This window comes from Strigops habroptila, chromosome 4, assembly GCF_004027225.2.
Source record: "Strigops habroptila isolate Jane chromosome 4, bStrHab1.2.pri, whole genome shotgun sequence".
Classification (NCBI taxonomy): domain Eukaryota; kingdom Metazoa; phylum Chordata; class Aves; order Psittaciformes; family Psittacidae; genus Strigops; species Strigops habroptila.
The window spans coordinates 45,035,669-45,056,806 of record NC_046358.1 but is presented as its reverse complement, the minus strand read 5'-3'; the positions used below and the strand labels follow the sequence as shown (position 1 = coordinate 45,056,806).

Sequence of the window (21,138 nt, the reverse complement as noted above, 5' to 3'; positions counted from 1 at the left end):
CTAAATAAACCGGTTAAACCTAAGTGAGAACTCAACGTTCCAAAGAACTATCCTACTTTATGGTGTATATTGAAATTTCACTTTCAAAAAGCTAACAAATAACGAATGACCCAAAAGGCAGACAGCATCTAAAAAAACCCCACAAAAACAACAAACACCTATGATGAATATTACTGTTCTGATTTCAACCCATGCTTCTGAAATTCCAACTGAAAACTAGGAAAGCATTTTACTTTTGGACAGAAGCAATGTCTCAGGCAAATGCACCTCACAGGCAACACTGCTTTTGATATGGGACACAGACAAAAAGAAAAGTCTTAAAATACTGACATTCCCCATATGATTATATTATGATAGCCTACTTTTTATTATTTACCATGAACATACTACATACATAACCGGACAAACATATTACTCATGTCGTGCCTTGAGGGTCTGTAACAATCAAATTGCTGTTAACATAGCAAGAGTTGGTAACAAGAAAGTTCAAAAAATATTGATACCTTATTCGCAGGGGTTCTACTCTCCACAAAGACCTTGCTCGAACGCAAGCTCCTCCAGTTTCATAAAGTACTTTCCTACTGAAAAGATTCAGAAGATCATCCTCTTGTGTTTATTTGTGTTACATGTATTTACAACTTAATCCACTGTGTAAGACTCCTCCCCAGCTCAAAACGAATAATAAATTTCCATTCTATTTGACCTCCTTCATTTCTCCTTGGCCCAAATCAACCCTTCCTTCACTGAAGGAATACCATAGATAGATCTCTGTTCACCTTTTATACTTCTTGAATTCCTGTACTACTAAAATTCTCTAACCCTTTTTCTACATGCAACACTGTACTACCATTAGTGACCTGCTTTAACAGTAATGAAACTGCAAGTAAAAGAGAATTGCTGCTTATTCACAACAGCATCCACGTAACATTTTCTTCATCTTCTTCTTGATTCTATCAATACACCCATCTTTTTCTGAGTTTTTGCCAAGCCTGTCTTTTTGATGTTCAGTAAGTACACCCTCTGTATTTTCACTTGACCTGTAATAAAAGATCTTAAGATTCTTGACAGAGAATAGTGTGTGTATGAGTTGTTAAGGACTATTCTCTACAGAACCCTTTAGAAAATTAAATGTCTGTTCTATGAAAAGAGAAACTATCACTGTTGTCTTACTTAGCTTATTCAATAGCCGTAATAGAATGCATAGAACTGATTAAACAGAGATAAACGCAACCATTTTCTACAGCTCTTTCTCCTGTTCCTTTTGCTACTTTATTTTTTTATGCATTCATTTTGTTTTGTGAGAGCATAATGTGAGCGTGATTCCTACAACTATGACACAGTACGAACTTGGTCTTATGTCTATTATGCAGCTCACAAATCCAAAAGATAGGACAACTCTAAATCATTAAACTTAGCACATTGTAACACTATAAGTGACACAAACGAATATTTGTAAACACTGAATTCACATTCTCCTGTTTTAGGAATATAAATACATAGATTTCATTCAGAAAAATAAACATTTTTTAATGTTACCCTTTTATGTATATAGTTTTAAAACCATGGAGCAGAGCTTAAGGCAGTAACAATACACACTAAATATATATTAAAAAGAACATACAGGCAATAGGACTATAGTATTATTTTTAGTTTTAACTGTAGCTGACTTCTAGATAAGTAACAGCAATAGCAAAGTACAGCATTTCTGAACGTACTGAAAAGGATCAACACCTATTCTAACCTTATTAAGACTGGTTGTTTATAATAGTCTTGAATATGACATCTATTCCACACAAGGTATCTAGATCCTAATACTTTCACTAGTACTTTTATACTAGGTGTTCATATTTTCACACTCAGCACAAACTGTTTATCTTTTTTCTATACACATCTGAAAAGAACAGCAATAGAAAAAAAATCACCAGTGAAGTTTTGGAGACATTTTTACTCTACAGAAACATAAAAATGGAAAATTTAGAGCTGAAAACTTTACTTCCCATAACGGAATGTTACTTGTGTTATCATATTACCTAAAGCACCACTTGTTTGTCACAACAGGTACAGAGATCTTATTTGTGAATATGATTTTTAATGTTGGGGGTTTTGTGTATCAAAATTATTACCTTGCTGTGCTTTTGATTATCAGCAAAATGAAAATTTAAATTCAAATGATAAATCAACATAATATATAATGACTGTAGATCTATTAATACAAAAGCGATTTAGTCTAGCTAATTTAATTATCTTCACATTTTAAACAAATTCGAAAGAGCAAGAACTTGCAAAAAGGTGCAAAATATATAAAATATGAAAAATATGAAAATATGTAGGGGCCAAACTTTCAGAGGTTATTTAGGGTTTTTTTATTTATTTAATTGCCATCTTCCCTGCTAATGCTTGCTCAGCTCTGCTTACAGTACTGCACATTAAAGATAAATAACATAACAGGCTGAAATCTCAGTGGAAATCGACTACTTGAATTTCAGCAATAAAAGAAATCATGACTGATTTTCTGCTTAGTAGGTCTCAACTTCTTGTAACAATGTCACTGCCTAATCAAAGACAGCTGTAAAGACTGCTTAATACATCTAATCTCTAATTCAACTGAAAATCAACAATCTACTTTTTTCAGAGAAGGAAATGTATAACAATGCGTCACTGCACTACCACTTACTTGTGCTGTGAATCATTCTGATCTGTAGATGGAATTGTCAAACACTCATCATGGCCATGGAAAAGACGTACTACATGCCCACCAAGAAGATATCCTGTAGGAGCAGCACATTTACTCATTAGCTTTGACACTGACAATATAAAAATAACACCCTCAAAAAAAAATTAAAAAATTTCAAAAGACCAAGGTGAAATCTGTACTGTGAATTTTCACTCATAACTGAAATTAAACAAGAACAAACTCAGTATGACAAAATTATTTTTTAGTATCTTTTCCAATTAAAAATATTTCTGAAAATGAAAACAAAAAGAAAGCACCTCAACATTTTAAAATCAGGATTCTGGAACAGAAAAAGAAAATAAAAACTCCTGCAACTTCTGCAACAATTATTGTTTCGAAAACTGAATGCTTTAGGTAAAAGTTAAATCAAATGTATAATACTACAGTTTCCTCCCCCTTAATACAATTTAAATGTTCTCAATACAAAACAATTTGGTGAGTTCATCGGTTTGTCCTGACATTCATAATTTGTGTCAAAATTTAAACTGCACAGCAGCAGTAGGAGGCAGAGGACAGAAAAACACTTAGCAGTTCTGAAGATTAAGTTTAATGGAAGCAGGTAACTTTCCAATCCATTTAACACAAAGACTACAGGTCAAAGCCAGGCACTCAGCATCAGAGAAAAAGGGCAAAGAAAAGAAAAAAATTATGTAGGAGGAGAATGATTCATCAGCCCCTCAGTCCAAATTGTTCTGACCTTGTAAGTGAAATTAATGCCTTTTAAAAGAACACAGATAAAGGAGGAAGGGTAGAAAGAAACCTTCATACTGTATGGCTGATTCAATATAAATTGGTAAATTACGAAACCAGTAACAGGCAATTATCCTGTTGGTGATTAATACAAAGGTCAAAGCAATGAATGAATGTGAAAAAAAACCCACAAAAACATTTCTGATCTTACTGTTCCATCAAAGGTACTTAACACACTACAAAAAGTATGTTCATGGACTTCCAGTCCAATTTTAGACAAGAAATCCCACTTTCTCAGTCTGTCCATTCAACCTGAGCTAGGCTGCTAAGTGTTGTGACATATGATATCACTTTAAGAAAAAACTGACACAGAAAACCTAATTCTCTGCTTACTCCACTCTATCCTTTTTTTTCTTTTTTAATTATTATTATGCAATTTTCAATTATGTGTCCAATTCTGAGCTACACAGTACAGGATTTGCAAGTACAGTAAAGGGCCACTATGATGATTAAGAGACTGGTGCATCTCACACATGAGGAAAGGCTGAGAGAGCTGGGACTGTTTCACCTGCGAAGAGAAGAGAGCCAGTCTGTCTTTAGTGGTGCCCAGTGACAGGACCAGACCTGATGGGCACAAACTGAAACACAGGAGGGTCTGTCTGAACACCAGGAATCACTTTATCATGGGTGCTTGAAACTGGCACAGGTTGCCCAGAGAGACTCTAAGGAGTCTCCCTCTTTAGAGATGTTCAAAAGCTATCTAGACATAGCCCTGGACAACTTGCTCTTGGTGGCCCTGCTTGAGCAGGTCCCTTCCAACCTCAACCACTCTGTGATTTTGTAATCATGAAATTGAGCTGCCAAATCCATGCTGTTACAGAGATCTAACATATATCACTGATCTTCCAAATTTCTGCGTAGCTCATTATGTTTGTCATCTGTTACAAATTTTTAATTTCACTATAAGATTAGTTACTGTAGATTTTACTATACTATATTTTCCATTTGCTTGAGTTTTTTTTTTTGCCTGTGAAATCTGAGAACAGAGGGATTTTTCCAGAGTTAACCTCTATTCTATTTATGATGCATGCTGGCAGGGGAGTGGACAGCCATTTATAGCTCCAGAATAATACACTTCTTGCAGAAGTAATCAGAAAGTATAACAAGGAAAATCCGTATCTCATATGCTTTTAAATGAAAACCTACAAACACTTTGAAACAAGTTTTTTATGGGCTAGTGAACAGAAACACTGTAGGATGCTGATTTAAACTACCTGGGGTTAAAAGGACTCAACCATAGTTCAGATAAGCCTAGTGACTGTTACACTGTACAAAATCTACATTTTTTGGCTTTAGTTACTGTGCAGCTCCTACTCTCCAAAATTAAACTGAAGACAATAAAGTCATCTGTTGCAGCGTTGGGTTTGTGTGACAAAGTTTTGATTACGGGGGCTTGGGGCATAGGGAGGAGGGGGCTTCCCCTATGTCCGGTAGAGCCAATGCTGGCCGGCCCCAAGACAGACCCATCAGTGGCCAAGGCCAAGCCCATCAGTGATGGTGGAAACACCTCTGGGATAACATATTTAAGAAGGGGAAAAAAACCTACTGTGGAACAGCAGCCAGAGAGAGGAATGAGAATATTTGAGAGCGAAGAGCTCTGCAGACACCAAGGTCAGTGCAGAAGGAGAGGAGAAGGTGCTCCAAGCACTAGAACAGAGATTTCCCTGCTGCCTGAGGTGCAGACCATGGTGAGGCAGGCTGTGCCCCTGCAGCCATGGAGGTACATGGTGGAGCAGATATCCATCTGCAGCCCATGGAGGACCCCATGCCACAGCAGGTGGATGCCTCAAGGAGGCTGTGACCCCATGGGAAACCTGCTCTGCAGCAGGCTCCTGGCAAGACCTGTGGCCCCATGGAGAGAGGAGCCCACGCTGGAGCAGGTTTCCTGCAGGACTTATGACCCCACAGGGGACCCACGCTGGAGCAGCCTGTTCCTGAAGGACTACACCCCATGGGAGAGACCCATGCTGGAGCAGAGGAAGAGTGTGAGGCGGTCTCCCCCTCAGGAGAAAGGGGCAGCAAAGAAAATGTGTCATGAACTGACCACAACCCCCATTCCCCATCCCCCTGTGGCACTGTTGGGGAGGAGGTAGAGGATGCACGAGTAAAGTTAAGCCCTGGAAGAAGGGAGGGCTGGGGGGAAGGTATTTTGAGATGTGGTTTTATTTCTCATTATCCTAGTCGGATATGATTGGTAATACATTAAGCTAATTTCCCCAAGTCAAGTCTGTTTTACCCGTGATGGTAATTGGTGAATGTTCTCCCTATCCTTATCTCAACACACAAGCCTTTTGCCTTTTGTTACATTTTCTCTCCCCTGTCCAGCTGAGGAGGGGAGTGACAGAATGGCTTTGGTGGGTACCTGGTCCAACCAGGGTCACACCACCGCAGTTGCACTCCTAATTTCTCATGCAGCCTTTTATCCTTTCGTATTCTAAAGTTACAGCACTTATTTAGCTTTTCTACAGTTAACCTGGCTGATGTAGCTGTATTTCCTCATTTTCCCTTCCATTATTCTCCTATGCTCATTTTCGTTATTTGCATTAAACACTCTGGTTGGATATTTTAAGGGTGTTTTGGTTTTAGGGTTTTTTTGTTGTGGTTTTTTGTTTGTTTGTTTGTTTTTTGTTTTTTAATTATGACTCTTTATGAAAAGCAATACAAAGTAATCTAAAGTAAATACATTTCTAAATAAGCAAAATGACAAACCTTCTGTAATATTGCTTCCTGAGCATGTAGGATGTACATTCCATAGCGTCTGCATAAAGGAGGCATCCACCTGAATACTTCCATTTGATATGGAGAGATGCTGAAATAAGATGACAGTAACAGGAAACAGTGAAATTTATGCACTTAAAAATATTTAGTAGATCAATTTCTCAAGAAAATATAAATATATAATCAACTAAATATACAAATATTCTTTAAAAAGAGTAGTCACTTGCTCTTAAAATTAACTCTTCTAAATCTAATCAGCAAACTCCAGCTGCATCTTAGAAATCCTCCACAGTTGCAAAAAGAAAAACTTCCCAAAATAGAAAATGCTGAAGTACACCTTGGGATAAAGGCATGGAAACAGTCTTATTTTGGGGAAGGGGGAATCCTTTCACTGAGTAAAAACAAATAAATAAATAGTTAAAAAAAAAAAAAAAAAAAAGGCGCATTACAACCAGGCATTATTTCCCAGATTAGAAAAAGAATCATTCATAAGAATCCCAACCATTTTCCCCAACTCCTCACAGCACTTTGTATTTTCCCACCACGTGTCCACTTGCTAAACAAGCAAACCTACCAGGTATCTTTCTGAGGACACACTGACCAAGATAAGATCATCACCTATTCGAACTTTTTCTCCTTCTGACCTTTGTTTAGAAGCAGGGTGTATTGTCCACCAGCATGCCTCACCTAAAGGACAGAGATACAAACAGACAACTGTCAGGAAACTTAAGGCTATCTTTATACAATATTGAAATACTGCAATGAAGAATTGTGTTTTATAAGACATTCACCTTCTAATACCACCTCATTCCTCTTTTCAGTCCATTTCAATTTCTTTTTCTTTCCTTGAAACTTTCTGTCAACCACACTTTGTCATCAGTGAAGCTAATATTTCTCTTTGCATGGTTTTTTAAAGCAACTAACCACTTACAAAACACTGCTCAGAACTGCCCTCCCTTCCAGGCTCTCACTACCAGTAAATTGCTGACAGCTACCTCAGTCTTAATTATGACCTTGTATCTCTTCTTTTGCTTAATGTTCATATTTAATTCACGATCTTCTGTACCATTTCCACTCTAAGCTACATTTATGCTGTAGAATACAGAATTTTGAAACAAATACTCCATAACTTTACAATATTATTATACTACAAATATCAGTTTTGGCAGCAGTTCTATTAGTACTACAGACCACATAACTACAAACAAATAGACAAACCTAAGGGTGATAACCACAGATCATTTCCTACATATTAACTGTAATATTCCAGATTACTTTGAACACACACACACACACACACACACACACACCCCAACTCTGGGAAGATTACCTAATTCATTCCACAATTTCACACCCTTCAGGGTTTAGTTAAGACCCCAAAGTAAAGTCAAATACAGCTTTCTCATTGGCCAATGCAAAGTGGGAGAAAATGAAACAAGGCAAAATTGGTAGCGTAAGACAAAAATCTGTTTAATCAATTAAAAAATTTCATGTAAAACCTTCTTAAAACAAAATTTGAAGGTTACGAAACTAATTATAAAGACAATGAATAAATTTTACATTCCTTAAGTATGAAGTGCTAAATCTTTAAAAGAAAGTAATTTTAAATACCCAGTGGCTTTTCACTCTACACCTGCTAGGTGAAGAATACTTCCTTCAGCTGAAATTGACTCAATAGGACAGTTTCATGGTGGGGGGAGTAGGGCAAGGGAAAGTGACTTTATGGTGTTCAGTTTACAAGCATGCAGTAGTTACCAAAATCCTCTGTACAGAAACAGAATTAAGTATTCCTTTCATGTGTTGCTTTTTATATCTTACCTATGTGTACGAGGGTTTTTTTGTATATGTACAGTTAAGCAAATACCAATATGAGACAACTACAGATATTTGTTACAAAACCTCATGGACACACATGCAATAACTCTGAAAAAAGCCCTATAAAATTATAAAGACAGAGTTCACCGAATCTATTCTCAGAGAAATAGAACACATACATTCCTTTTAGAAACATGCCTAAAGAAAATGGTCTCCATCTAGGGCAACAACCAAAGATCTAATCAAGTAACAAGCTGCTAATATCTGTCCGAGACATATATAATATACTATGGCTACAAATAACTGAAAGACAAACTTCACTCATTCATAACAGAAGGTTATACAGATAGTCAAAGCCACCTGAAAAGGAAGTTTCAAAAATCATGGTCCACGAACATTTTAACACCTACATTAGCAGTGCCTCTCCATCGTCCATTAGTCTATTTTGATTTTTATTTATTTTCAAAATAATGAATTGCAATAGAAAGCACAGGTTTACATTAATACAACTGGCGTTTCCTTATTGGAAGCCTGTATACAGTGCAATCTCTATACAGGTACTTAGATCTTCCCTTCAAGGTACATGTCTGGGCCTGGGTACTACAGGGTAACTTTCTGATGATACTTTCTGATGAGCACCCACTGCTTTCAGTAACAATTACACTATGTATATACAGCAGCATGTAAACCTATTCGTGCTCTTTGTGGCCAAGTTGCTTTTAAATTCATTTAAGACAGCTCCCAGTGGCATCTCACAATTTATATGGGATTTCATGGAAGCACAATTGTCTTTTACTATATTTCTGTCAGCAGCACTGTTACTGGCAGTACTCCTGGAAATCTACTAATTAGATTTTAAAACTTTCTCATCATTTCTTGTTTGTGTCATATCTCTTCCACTCTGACCCATTATTATTTTGCTCCATTTTATGCTTTTATTTTTCTTCAGCTTTTTTAGCAATGTGTTGATTACATTCTTTCTGCTTTCCTGTATTTTAAGTTGCATACTTCTTTTGCTGTATGGTTAAAATGAATATGCTGAATGAACCTATATATGGCTTTTTCTGTACTCTAATTCTATTGAAAGTGCTGAACCACACAATCAGAAAATAAACACATTGAATTTATTCAATTGAATTTTTTTATGTTGACCATTATCACCAGTATCATTGCAGTTGTGGTAACTCAAAGGCACTCTTACCTTCTTACACAAAGTCAGTTAAATTATCAAAAGTCATCAGTATTGACAGTCATCATTTTCTCTAATGAACACATAAACATGACATTTGTAAGCTTAAAGTGCCATCAATCTCAGCACCTCTTCTAAAACCAGAAACATGTGACACGTTTTCCTCCAAAAATAACTTGCCATACCTGCTGCATTTTCTCGTAGTCCCACATCAAATGCAAGTTTATCTGTCTGGGATCTTGATGATGTTAAACATGTCAAATACTGCAAAACAGTGAAATTATTGAAAAAAAAAAATCCAACAGTATCCACTAACACACATGCCAAATCAATACATGACTCCATCTTACCATCAGCCTGTGCTTAATTTTTTAAAATTAATTGAGTGTGATGCTTAACGTATATAAGCTCCTCCTTACTTTAAAACATCAAAATACTTTTCCTCTTCAGCACGTATTTCTCTGTGCAGTTTATCTTCTACTTTCCAAAGTTTCACATAGTTCAGCAAAGAGGAACAGGCAAACATCTTATTACAGAATTACTGTAATATGTTTGCTTCATGAAAACTTCCACTTAGGCATACTTACATGGGCCCTAGTAAGTCAAAGGTCCGCAACAGTAAAAAATTTCCAGTTGTATAATGTAGTGAAACAATATTTATATAAAGTAGCCTGAAGATAGCATGTTTGTGGGCATAGTCTCTGGGAACTATGGGATGTTAAAAGAAACAACTTAAAAAATATGATGGAAAAAGTAACACATACCACAATGAATTCGTGATATCAGCAATTCACTTACGGAATTATCATTAAAATGGATTCTTTAATGACACAGAAATAGTCCTTGGCTAAAGGAGCTTTTCAGCTACATTCCTGAGTGAAACAGATCGAAGAATCTGAATTTAAAATATAAGGGGCACTCCCATTATGCTGAGACACGATAACCTGTTTTTTTATCTAGTGCAGAAGAGAACTTAGAAACAACTTTCTTCCGAATTTATGTATTTTTGATTTAGATAAAAACATGTTTATTTGAATTTCATGTTACTCATTCTCTGCAAGTGCTCATTCACTTACCATTTCACTAAACGAATGTCGAAGTAGTATAGCATGGCCATACAGCAGGGTTCTGTGACCACCCCCTTGAGCTGCCTACAGAACATGACAGAGAATGTCAGAACACTGCACTGCGTGGACTATGATCAGAATTATGTAAGAGCACAAAGAACTACTATAGTTCAAGTAAGAAGTACAAATACTCAAGCAAATTATGAAATGGATATGCTGGGCAAAAATAATAATTATGAAGTAGCTACAACATTAGCCAAATACCTGCTAAGGGAGCAAATGCTGTATTTGGTCAAAGACTCTTACTGTGACCTAATTTTTGTCATAAGTAAAAACACAGCATTTAAAAAAAAAAAAAATTGTTTCAAATAAAGACACTACTTACCTTTCTTATAAACTTCTCAGAGGCATTAAAAAAAAAAAATAGCAAAATAAATATATACATACATACACAAATTGAAATCTGAAAGAGGAAAAATGCACCTGTTGCCCGGAATAGTTTAAGCACATACAAAGGATATCTTCTTGCTAGGATTAATGTTATCTTAAGCATTTGCCAGATTCATTAGAGCAACCCCATCCATAATTTCAACCAAGCACAGTTATTAGTTTCAAATATGGAAATTTATTACTAGATCAGGGAGAGGCAAAACTAGATTTTTCATATGCTTCCTTTAGAGAATTCAACACCATCTTTTGAGTTCCTTTTGGTGACCAGAAGAAAATAAATTCCAAGGAAGGAATCTTAACAAGAATGTTACCTATGGAACAACAGACAACAAACTTTATATCTTTTCAAGTCTGCCTCTTTCATCCTTTTTCTGCATCTACTATCTTGTTTCCTAGTTATTTACAAATAACAAGCCCATTCAAACTTAAATAAAAATACGACCAAGAAATTAAATCCTTGATTTATTGTATGAAGCACTTTTTTAGGAATGCGATCTCCAAATTTTGCAGATTTATGGATATCATGGTTAATGTTAATACTAATTATACTATGTTAGGCAACCTTACACTTAGTTATTTTCTCTCAGTCCTGATCATAACATTTGCATCTTGTATGTCTTGAGTAATAAGAAAAAGTCTAACATCAGAATCCCAAAAGTATGTCAGAAATCGCTGATTTAAGAATATCTAACTTCTCATGTAATAGCTTGAAACTCTTCTCACACAGAGCTTTTTGTCCATTTAAAAGAGCATTTTCTTTATGGTCTTACTGTTTCAGGTATACTTAGACAATTGTTGAATATGAAAGCTGATTCCCCAAAACACAACTTTAGAACAAGGATTGTCTCTCTAGTGTGTTATATATTGCTAGAGGGGATTGCCTTTACGGTCAGTTCTTTTCCTTGGATTCGTGTGAAAGGGACTAAGATAATTTAAGGGCAGTTCAAGGAACTCAGATAAGGATTATACATGTGTAGGCAAATGATTTTTCAATCTACGAACAATACATCAGTTAAACTACCAATTAGGTCAATAGGTTTACATGCTACATACAACTTGTGTTCTACAGAACTCCAACTCAGAAGACATCAAGCTGAGGAAGCTACTACATTCTGTAGCTCAACATATAGAATACTTAATCATAACCGAAAGATTAAAAATTAAATGCTATTTGTCAAAACAAAGAAAAAAAGTCAAAGCAATTCAGCAGAGGTCTTTTATTACACCTACAACAGAATATATATCCTATTTTTCTAGGTAATAACAAAGACATTAACAAATATGGATTTGGGACCTGGTTATGCTGGAACTTAACGCAGACAGTCATATGTAGTAAATTTTGTCAAGAAATTTCTCAGAATTACATGGATACTATGTATAATCTCTTTCACAATATGATCCATATAATCAGGTAATATTTCTCAGTACACTCAGTAGGAAACTAAAAAAACCTCTAAACCTAGATAACTATTTTGGACCCACACAGAAAATGTGTTAGATTATTGGAAAAAATTGGAGACAAATATAAGAGAGTTATTGTTGGTCATTCAGAGAACGTGGCATACTTTTAGATATCATCATAAAAGGCTGATTAGAAACAATAAATAAAAAAATTCCAAAAGCTCCTCCAAAGTATCTAATCCTTTAAAAAACTGTTTTAATAATATATCCTGCAGGAACTTACCCCTGCTTGAGGAAGAAAACCAGAAAAACATTATGTAACAGTGTATATAGTACTTCTTTAATAAATTACAACTCTTTTTTAATCAACAAGGAAAACCTTAACAGCAAAATCAATTGTAGTTACAGACAGGTTGTCAGAAGAAAATTACATGTACTCAATTCGTAACAAATATAGGCATACTGAGAGCAAGCAACAAAGCACCTCATGCTATTTTTTTACTGAAAGCTTTTAAGTGAATCACTAGTAATTTTAAGGCTGACTCATAGAAGAAAACAAAACAAAACAAAGCAAACCCAAAAAAGCAAAACCAAAAACCCCAAACCAAAAACGCAACAACCAACCAAAACCCATCAACAACAAAAACCCCAAAACAAATAAGCTACATTCTTCCTCTAGAAAAATCTGAAACAGCAGAACTCTATTCCAAACTAAGTTTAATATGGAAATCAATCCAATGGCATGATAGACTGGTAGAACCAATGCCTGACTACCCTTTTGGTGAATAAATTTTTCCTACTACCAAACCTAAACCTCCCCTCGTGCAGCTTGAGGCTATTGCCTCTTGTCCTATCACTTGTTACTTGGGAGAAGAGACCAGCCACCTCGCCATTCCATCTTCCTTTCAGGTAGTTGTAGAGAGCGATAAGGTCCCCACTGAGCCTTTTCTTCTCCAGACGTTCCTCTTATGATTTGTGCTTTAAGCCCTTCACCAGCTCTGTTGCCCTTCTCTGGACCTGCTCCAGCAACTCAATATCTCTCTCGTAATGAGGGGTGCAGAACTGAACACAGTATTCGAGTATTTCTGATACAGGCTGGGACGCTGTTGGCCATCTTGACTACTGGGCGCAAGCTGGCTCATGTTCAGCCAGTCATCAATCAGCCTCCCTAGGGTCCTTTTCCACCGAGCAGCTTTCCAGCCACTTTTCCCCAAGCCTGTGGCATTGCATGGGGTTGTTGTGGCCCAACTGCAGGATCTGGCACTTTGTCTTGTTGAACCTCATACAGTTGACCTCAGCCCATCGATCCAGCCTGTCCAGATCCCTCTGCAGAGCCTTCCTACCCTCAAGCAGATCAGCACTCCCATCCAACTTGGTGGTGTCTGCAAATTTACTGAGGTTGCATTCGATCTTCTCATCCAGACTGTCAATAAGTATATTAATCAAGACTGGCCCCAGTACCAAGCCCTGAGGAACACCACGAGTGACCGGTCACAACTAGATGTGACACCATTTACCACCTACTCTTTGGTCTCTACCATCCAGCCAGTTTTTATCCCATCCAGCCAGTTTCTCCACATTATTCTGTGGGAGACAGTGTCAAATCTTTACTAAGGTCCAAACAATGTTTACAACCTTTTCCTCATCAACCAGGCAGGTCATCTTGTCATAGAAGGAGATCAGGTCAATGTATGAATCTGCAATACTCTCAACAAGTAAGATAATTTCTCATTAGAAATTACTTTATTCCACCAAGTTTACTATGCAAACAGTGTTCACAATCTATACAACACCTTAGGGCATTTTAAGACACTGTCGGTAGTTTATCCTAAACTACTCTTGTAGACTTATGGCCACTATCCATTGATTATAATACAAAATTCACCTCATGATTTTAGCCTGCTGAACTGCACCTAATTTAGGAGATTAAATGAGCGTAAACCAGACAGTAGCAATGCTCTCTCTATGACTGCATACATACACTTCTACATGAATATGGTTTACATACCTTGCTGCTACATGTCCTGAATATATATCTCTCTCCTAACAGAACTGATATGATTTCCATGCATTAAGTACAACAGAAACAAGCATATAGAGAAAAAAAAATTAATATGCTTTAATAGAATGAAAGGTAGGTATGCAGTATTTTACTTAGCATTATAAAATTGTGAAAGCATAAAACTAAAGTTTCACTTTTTGTCAATAATTTTAAATTACAACCTGCTCTTTTTTTTTTTTTTAATTCAGATAAAAACAAATCCTAGCTTTGAGTCATTAAATATTTACTGATGTGCATGAAATCATGAGGAGTTTTAATCTAGAAACATTCTAAAAATCTTTAGAATTTTATATAATTAGAAGCCATCTTGCAAAGTGAAATTTCTTCTTTCACTCCATAATAAGATACTCTATAGTTCCATTTGGATGCTTGCAGCAATTCATTAATTTTTTTAAAAAAGAGTAAGTTCCATCATTAGTACTATACTCTTTGGGATGATATAAAGCTTTGGCAACTTGCTTTCAAATGAAAAATTTATTAAGAGATATATTTGACAACCTTAACATTTATCTTTCTGAAAAACAAAAATGGCTTTTAAAAATATTTGTCTCCTTTGTTATTATCTAAAGCATACAACAAGCAATCACAGAATCATATAATCATAGAATGGCTAGGGTTGGAGAGGACCTTAGTATCATCTAGTTCCAATCCCCCAGCCATGTGGGCAGGGACACCTCCTACTAGACCAGGTTGCTCAAGGCCCTGTTCAACACTGCCAGGAATGGATCATTCATAGCCAGTCATAGATAGAGTTACACTTGGATTTCCTACGAAAAACAAGACTCACTATTGCATAACAAACGCTTAAGCAGTGCTTTAATGCTTCTGATTTACAAATAGATAAAATTTATGACTGTTTTAAAGTGGTGAATTGCTCTGCAACAATGAAAGACTGAAGACTGATTGGCAATTTATAATTCAAGAGAAAAAAATATCAAAAATTGATACTATAGACATTTTTCATCTTTAAAAGAAAATATGCATTTTGAATGTATCACTTCTGCATAGATGGATATGACATTCAAAAAATTAGCCTCAAGTAAATAAAACAGCCTTCTGATTCTCCCTTCTAGAATATTTACTAAAATTCCCCTCCTCCCACACATTATTTTACTTTCTAGGATTGTACTACAAAAAGGAAGAAAACACTGTAACAGAATGCACAGTGTATGAATCCCAGAGAGAAACCAAATTTCAGCTCAAAGAAAATACGAATTTTCTATCCAGCTCTGCAGAGTATATGCACCATAATTTGGTTACACAACTACAAAGATAAATATTGTATTTTTATATATGAACTAAAATAGATTTAAATTTGTCACTTTGTTTCATTGACAGGACTTAATTTCTAGCTGTTAATTTCATGTGAGGATAAATCAAACTAAATCCAAATACCTGAAATACTCTCCTAGCTCAGTGAAATGAGATAGAATACTTACATGATGAGAAAATTATTTTGCTTTCCCCATTAATAAATAGCACTATAATACAATAATGCTTTTATGGCAATTATTTATGTTTCAGACAAAAACCGTCTCATATAGTCTCCTCAGGTTCATAAAAGCCAAATTCAGTCAAGAATTCTCTTACTCCTTTCTCAGCCTGAACTGACAGTACTAAATGATCTCTAAAGATGATGTTTCTGGCTTTTGTAAATATTTCAGAAGACTAACCGCACCTGCTCCTCAATGCTAAAGAGAAATGGGTATGATTAAAGTAGTTGAGCAATAATGTCCCAGGAAAACAAGAAAAATGAAGAATCTGCTATGACATGAGGCCTCTCTCCTAGAAAATCCTGGAAATAGGGAAGAAATGAACACAATCCATATTCAGAAATTTAATATTCTTTGATGTCAATTTACTTACCCCTTCACTAGCATTATCCCCTGTGTTGGCCAGCATTTCTTGAAGGGCTCTGACAGATAGGGACTGTTCAAGGACAAAATTACAGATGCAAAGGTCCGGAGGAACATACTGTTAAAATAAACAATGTAAAAACAGATCAGAAGAGTAGGATGAAAAGTGTGTTTGAACACAACTGTATTTAATTTTAAAAAGTATACTTAATGTTCACTCCTTGCTGTTAAGATACATGCTAATTCCTCTATCAAAATAATATAAATTCATTCTTCATAACTTGTCAGTGCAATTTTTCCTAGAGTTGTATTTCTCACAGTAAACCAAAACATCTTCAGATTCAAAAGTACATATTACTGCTTACCTGTCTTTTAAAATCACACCATGAACATTGTATTTGTTCTCTAATGTCATTGACAAAACACAAGAGAAGGTATATGATCTTATGTGACATATAAGGTCGACACTCTGAATGTATTTATAGCTGTCACTAAATAGCAAAGATTCAGAATCTTAAGATATAATAATATTAACTCTTTTTAGATCTTCTCAATTGTTGGATCAATCTGTCTGCTGGATTTGAAACATGAAACTTACATTAATTTCAAGAGCAGCTTTTTTTTATTTATTTTTTTCTTTTTTTTTTCAGTTTCTTGTTATTGATGTGTCCAAGGGAAGATGTGTCCAAGTAGAAAGTCTCAAGGGGAATCATCAATATATATAAATATGTGACAGGAAAGTACAAATAAGTCAGAGCCAGACTCTGTGCAGTGGTACCCAGTGAAAGCACTGTAAGTAAATTTGTGTAGCAGACTTAATAGACTGATATGACATACAATAAAAGCAAGCAGGAATTTGGAATAAGAAGTTCTTCAAAGCCAGTAAGAGTTTTGGGGAGTTCTAGCACACCTCTGCACAGCCTTGTCCATACATACAGGAAGAGATACAGAAACACAAATTTGATATAGGAAGCCTACACAAAGTTGTGAAGGAAATCTGAGGAAACAAGTGATAGTCCTACCCTGACAGCTGCTCTTTTTTTAAGTTATTTAAGTTATTGTTTACAGGTCTTTCATGCAGAGTTACCACTCATAACACTGAAGATACCTCATTTTTCTGAATCCAGTCTTCTGGATTCCTCCAGGCATTATCATAACATTAAATTCTTGCAGGTGATATGCTCACTAATCACATCTTTGCCCACAGCTTCTGGTCTGCAGTGTAAAAACCACTGACATGAGCTGGTACTGATTTACTAGGTTTACTTTTACCAGAGCTGTAAACTATTACATTCTGTCATTAGGACAGAAATCTTATGTTAGTTATCATTCTTTTCAGGCATTTAGGTTTATTTGACAATTCTGCTACTAAAAGAGATGCTAGTATATTGCAATTACTTTTGAGGTATATTCTTCTTAGTTATCAGTAGAAGTTAGCATTGCTGCACTAGACTATCAGCTTTGAAATACATCAATTTTTAAAGTATGACTTGAAAAACAAGGAAAACGGCAATGAATTAATATAATTAGATCGCATCATTCAACAATTCTGTTATTTTATATTTAGTATAATTTATTTTTTTTACCTCTAGTTAATTAATTTTCCCCCTTACATTTTAAATATCAGACATTATTTAGACAAACAGCTTCTGATAATTCAAAAAGGAGCATATAAATGGGAGGAACATAATTTCATACTACTGAATTAATGCAAAATGCATTTAAAATCCAGTCACAGTAAGATAAATTATTAGCAAACCAACAGTGCAATAGCTTTTACTGCAAAGAAATAATATGCAAGTTGCTTATGGACCTATATTAAAATTCAAACAAAAGTATGTTGTAGTTGTTATTCCCTTCGGCATGTCATAAAAATTACCAAAAGCAGCTAATGGCTAACCATAGAAACCCCATTTTTTCCTCTGTAAGGTTCTAAGAAATTTTTTGTCCTCTTCTCTTGCCTCCCTTTACTTTTAGCTACTTCTACCTTCTGACTACTGAGAGCTCAGACTAAAAAGTTAATCCTAAAATTACACCTTTTCATTCTGGAATGAACAGATACATTTAGTTATTTCCTGTCTACCTTCTGTTTTCCAGAATTACTTGAATGGAAAAACATTTCCTTTCTTAATTTAACAGTATTTAGCCAATGTTTAATGAGTGTAGAAGCTGTCACATCTTCTGCAAATAGATTTTGGCTTTGGTAAAGTGATCAACTGGAGAAGAGAAGGTAGTAGAAGGTATCACTGTGATTTTCTGCTGTGGACTTTTGTTGAAAAACACGCCTTTAATCTTCTTCAATGCAATTTCTTCTTAACACAAAGAAGAAATCTAGCTGTAGAAAGTAATTCTCAGGGATCAGAAAGGCATAAGGAATCCATCTCAGGTAAAAAGTACTGTTGTAACAGGGAGGACAGTCTTCTGCTGTGTAAAATAAAAGGACTTCTGTTATCAATGTTCCCTTTTTGGAAGCTTACAGGCAGTAAGCTTTCTTTTTTTAAACTGAACAGACTGTGTCCTCCTCCAATCATGATTCTCACAGCACTTCCTGGAGCAATCTCCATTTTATTGACATTATTATCAATATGAATGCCATGACAGTACTCTGTATTCCAGCAGCATTGCTACAGAGGTAATAAATAAATGAATAAATAAATAAATGCACAGATAGTATAACTTCCCATCTCCTAGTAAGATTATTTTGATTGTAACTCTAAAAACTATGCTAGATCCCTTGAGCACATCATCATTCAGCATTCAATGAACTTCTGACTGTGTAACATCCATGTAACATCCATCATGACCTTCACATTCTTTACAGGACGCAAGAATAGTTTTCTGTTTTATAAGCATGTTTATGTGCTCAGTTATTAGAATTTTGACTGCCAGCACTTAAATACACCTCTACTTCCTAACAATATACAAGACACTGCAGATCTTCCATGTGTGGCATGACTTCACCAATTGCTAGTTCCTCAATGTTTTTATCATCTGAAAAAAATTGCATATGTTAGTTTAAATGATGTCTTAATTGACAAAAATACTCAACAGCATAGTAGTGAGAACATAACCATGTAGGATTTAATCAGAAGCACATCTATTCAATAACTATATTTTAGTCCACTGTATATATGACATTTTGGTTTTCTCTTTTTTATTTCATAACCAAAATTTCATCCAAATTTAAATGAAAGTAAGTGTCATCCCTAAGGGCTGTTGGTAAGTATTGTACTCTCTAATCATCCAGATCATCTGTCTACGCTTCTCTTCATACAGATGTATTTACGTGCCCCTTTCCAAAATTCTTCACTGTTCTCAGTCAAGACCAGCAGTTCAAAAAGCTTCTCTGTAAGCTCTTTTTAAAACAGTTACACACAAGTTTTCTGAATCTCTTGTAAACAAACTTCAGAAGCTTCTGTAGTATTATCTGCTACTAAGACATTTAAGAAATGTAAGTAGATCTATACCATTCTACAGTAATACATACCATTCCTCTGACTGAACTCTTGGAATGCAAAGAAATGCAGATTTAGAAGCAGCATAATTTTCCACCTTAGAGATGAACAAGGACCTCTCATACTGTGTAAACACTGTGGATGTAACATGGTCATAATATCCAGACTAAAAATAGGACCACATAGCAACATTTCAAGAGAAAAGATTCAAAGACCCCACTAAAAAAAACAAAACAAACAAACAAACAAAAAAAAAACCCCAGAAGAAATAATTTATCAGAAGACATAACAAGATATAAAGAAGCAGAAAATGATGCAGAGAAAACAAAGAGAATGAGGAGGTCCTCCTCTGTTTGCATTTACGCTTTAATATTTTGCTCTAGCACGAGCCTAAAGTTTCATCTCTTCTCTCAAGCTTCTCTTATTACTGTTTTCTTTTATTTTTTTCTTCACAGCTCTCTAGCTTTTTTTCCCATTTGCCACTTGTTATCTTTAAAACTTATAAATTACCTAATAATTCTGTTCCCTGTGCTCTCAACTTTCTGATTAATCAACACAGAAACAAAGCTTAAAGCCAGTAACTAATCGGGGACAATGCTTCTAAAATCGGGGACAATGCTTCTAAAATTATCGATCCAGTATATCAATATATTTGAACCTACAGCAGTAATAGGAATAACTTTTTTAGTGAACTTAATAACAGCCTGGAGACCTTATCCTGAAAATATGACGTATTTCAGTTACAGGAATTATTTTAGATAAAGAATAGTGGCTTTTGACTGTTAATAGCTATATCTCAAATTATATTTAGAATCTCCAAGAAATCTCATGTTGCAGTCACAAAAGAAAAGCATACAAAAGCTGCATCTAGCATCATGTTAAAGAAACTGTGGTTAAATGTATTTGTGAATAATAAGTAGGTTAAGATTCACTGATTCGTTACACCAATTGGGAGTCTTGACTTCTTACTTTAGCTTCTGATGTTGGTTCCAAAAAGCACAGGCGATTCCCAAGTCCCTCAGCTGCCAAGCAAAACTTCCTTTGTTCTTTGTGGATACTGGCAACACACTGAAGTACTACTTCATCATCCTGTTACAAAACAAGGTACAAGGGAAAAAAAAGTAAATATTTGGAAGTTACATATACATTATAATGCTCGGAAATCCTAGAAAACAGAATCTGTTCAAAATGAACACATACTCCTATAGCTGATATCATGTACATGTGCAGAGATTCATTTGAAGTGTATGTAAATAGATAGTTATGTATAGATTTATATTCAAGGATACATCAAAGTGACAAAGACTACGTACTGTCTCCAGGACTTTCACAAGTGGTGTGTCCTCCTGTTGCTTTAGCTGTGGGTTGGTATGATGCCATAAAAAACTGTAAGTACACCGTTACTCTGTTTTACTCAGAAAACATGTTTAATGTTTACAGTAAAAACCTGTTGTTGTGATTTTGCAAACAACAGTAACCTAAATATAAACAAAATAATTTTGTTAGCACAGGAAGGTCTCAACACAGGTCCTCTGAATGCACAATCTTCACTTTCAAGATCTTGTTTAATTTAGAGATGATGACCAAAGATCCAAAAATAATTTTTCAAGTAACGGTTCAAGTAACTCATAAGTACTTACT

The 21,138-nt window shown here is 35.3% G+C and overlaps 1 protein-coding gene across 12 annotated transcripts in view; it reads right to left on the bottom strand.

Annotated features, from left to right (window-relative positions):
- Window positions 1–21,138, bottom strand: part of RYR3 (ryanodine receptor 3) — a 215,933-nt gene that overhangs the window by 154,062 nt on the left and 40,733 nt on the right. For 6 of the 12 annotated variants that reach the window (XM_030481593.1, XM_030481598.1, XM_030481599.1 and 3 more), the window contains exons 2-10: window positions 20,467–20,586; window positions 16,053–16,160; window positions 10,659–10,670; window positions 10,283–10,357; window positions 9,392–9,470; window positions 6,777–6,889; window positions 6,194–6,293; window positions 2,675–2,768; window positions 504–581 (exon numbers count right to left, since the gene is read on the bottom strand). In XM_030481593.1, coding sequence (XP_030337453.1) covers window positions 504–581; window positions 2,675–2,768; window positions 6,194–6,293; window positions 6,777–6,889; window positions 9,392–9,470; window positions 10,283–10,357; window positions 10,659–10,670; window positions 16,053–16,160; window positions 20,467–20,586 — 779 coding nt within the window. The remainder of the gene's footprint in view (window positions 1–503; window positions 582–2,674; window positions 2,769–6,193; window positions 6,294–6,776; window positions 6,890–9,391; window positions 9,471–10,282; window positions 10,358–10,658; window positions 10,671–16,052; window positions 16,161–20,466; window positions 20,587–21,138) is intronic. The other 6 variants (XM_030481594.1, XM_030481600.1, XM_030481604.1 and 3 more) reach the window with 1 other exon arrangement.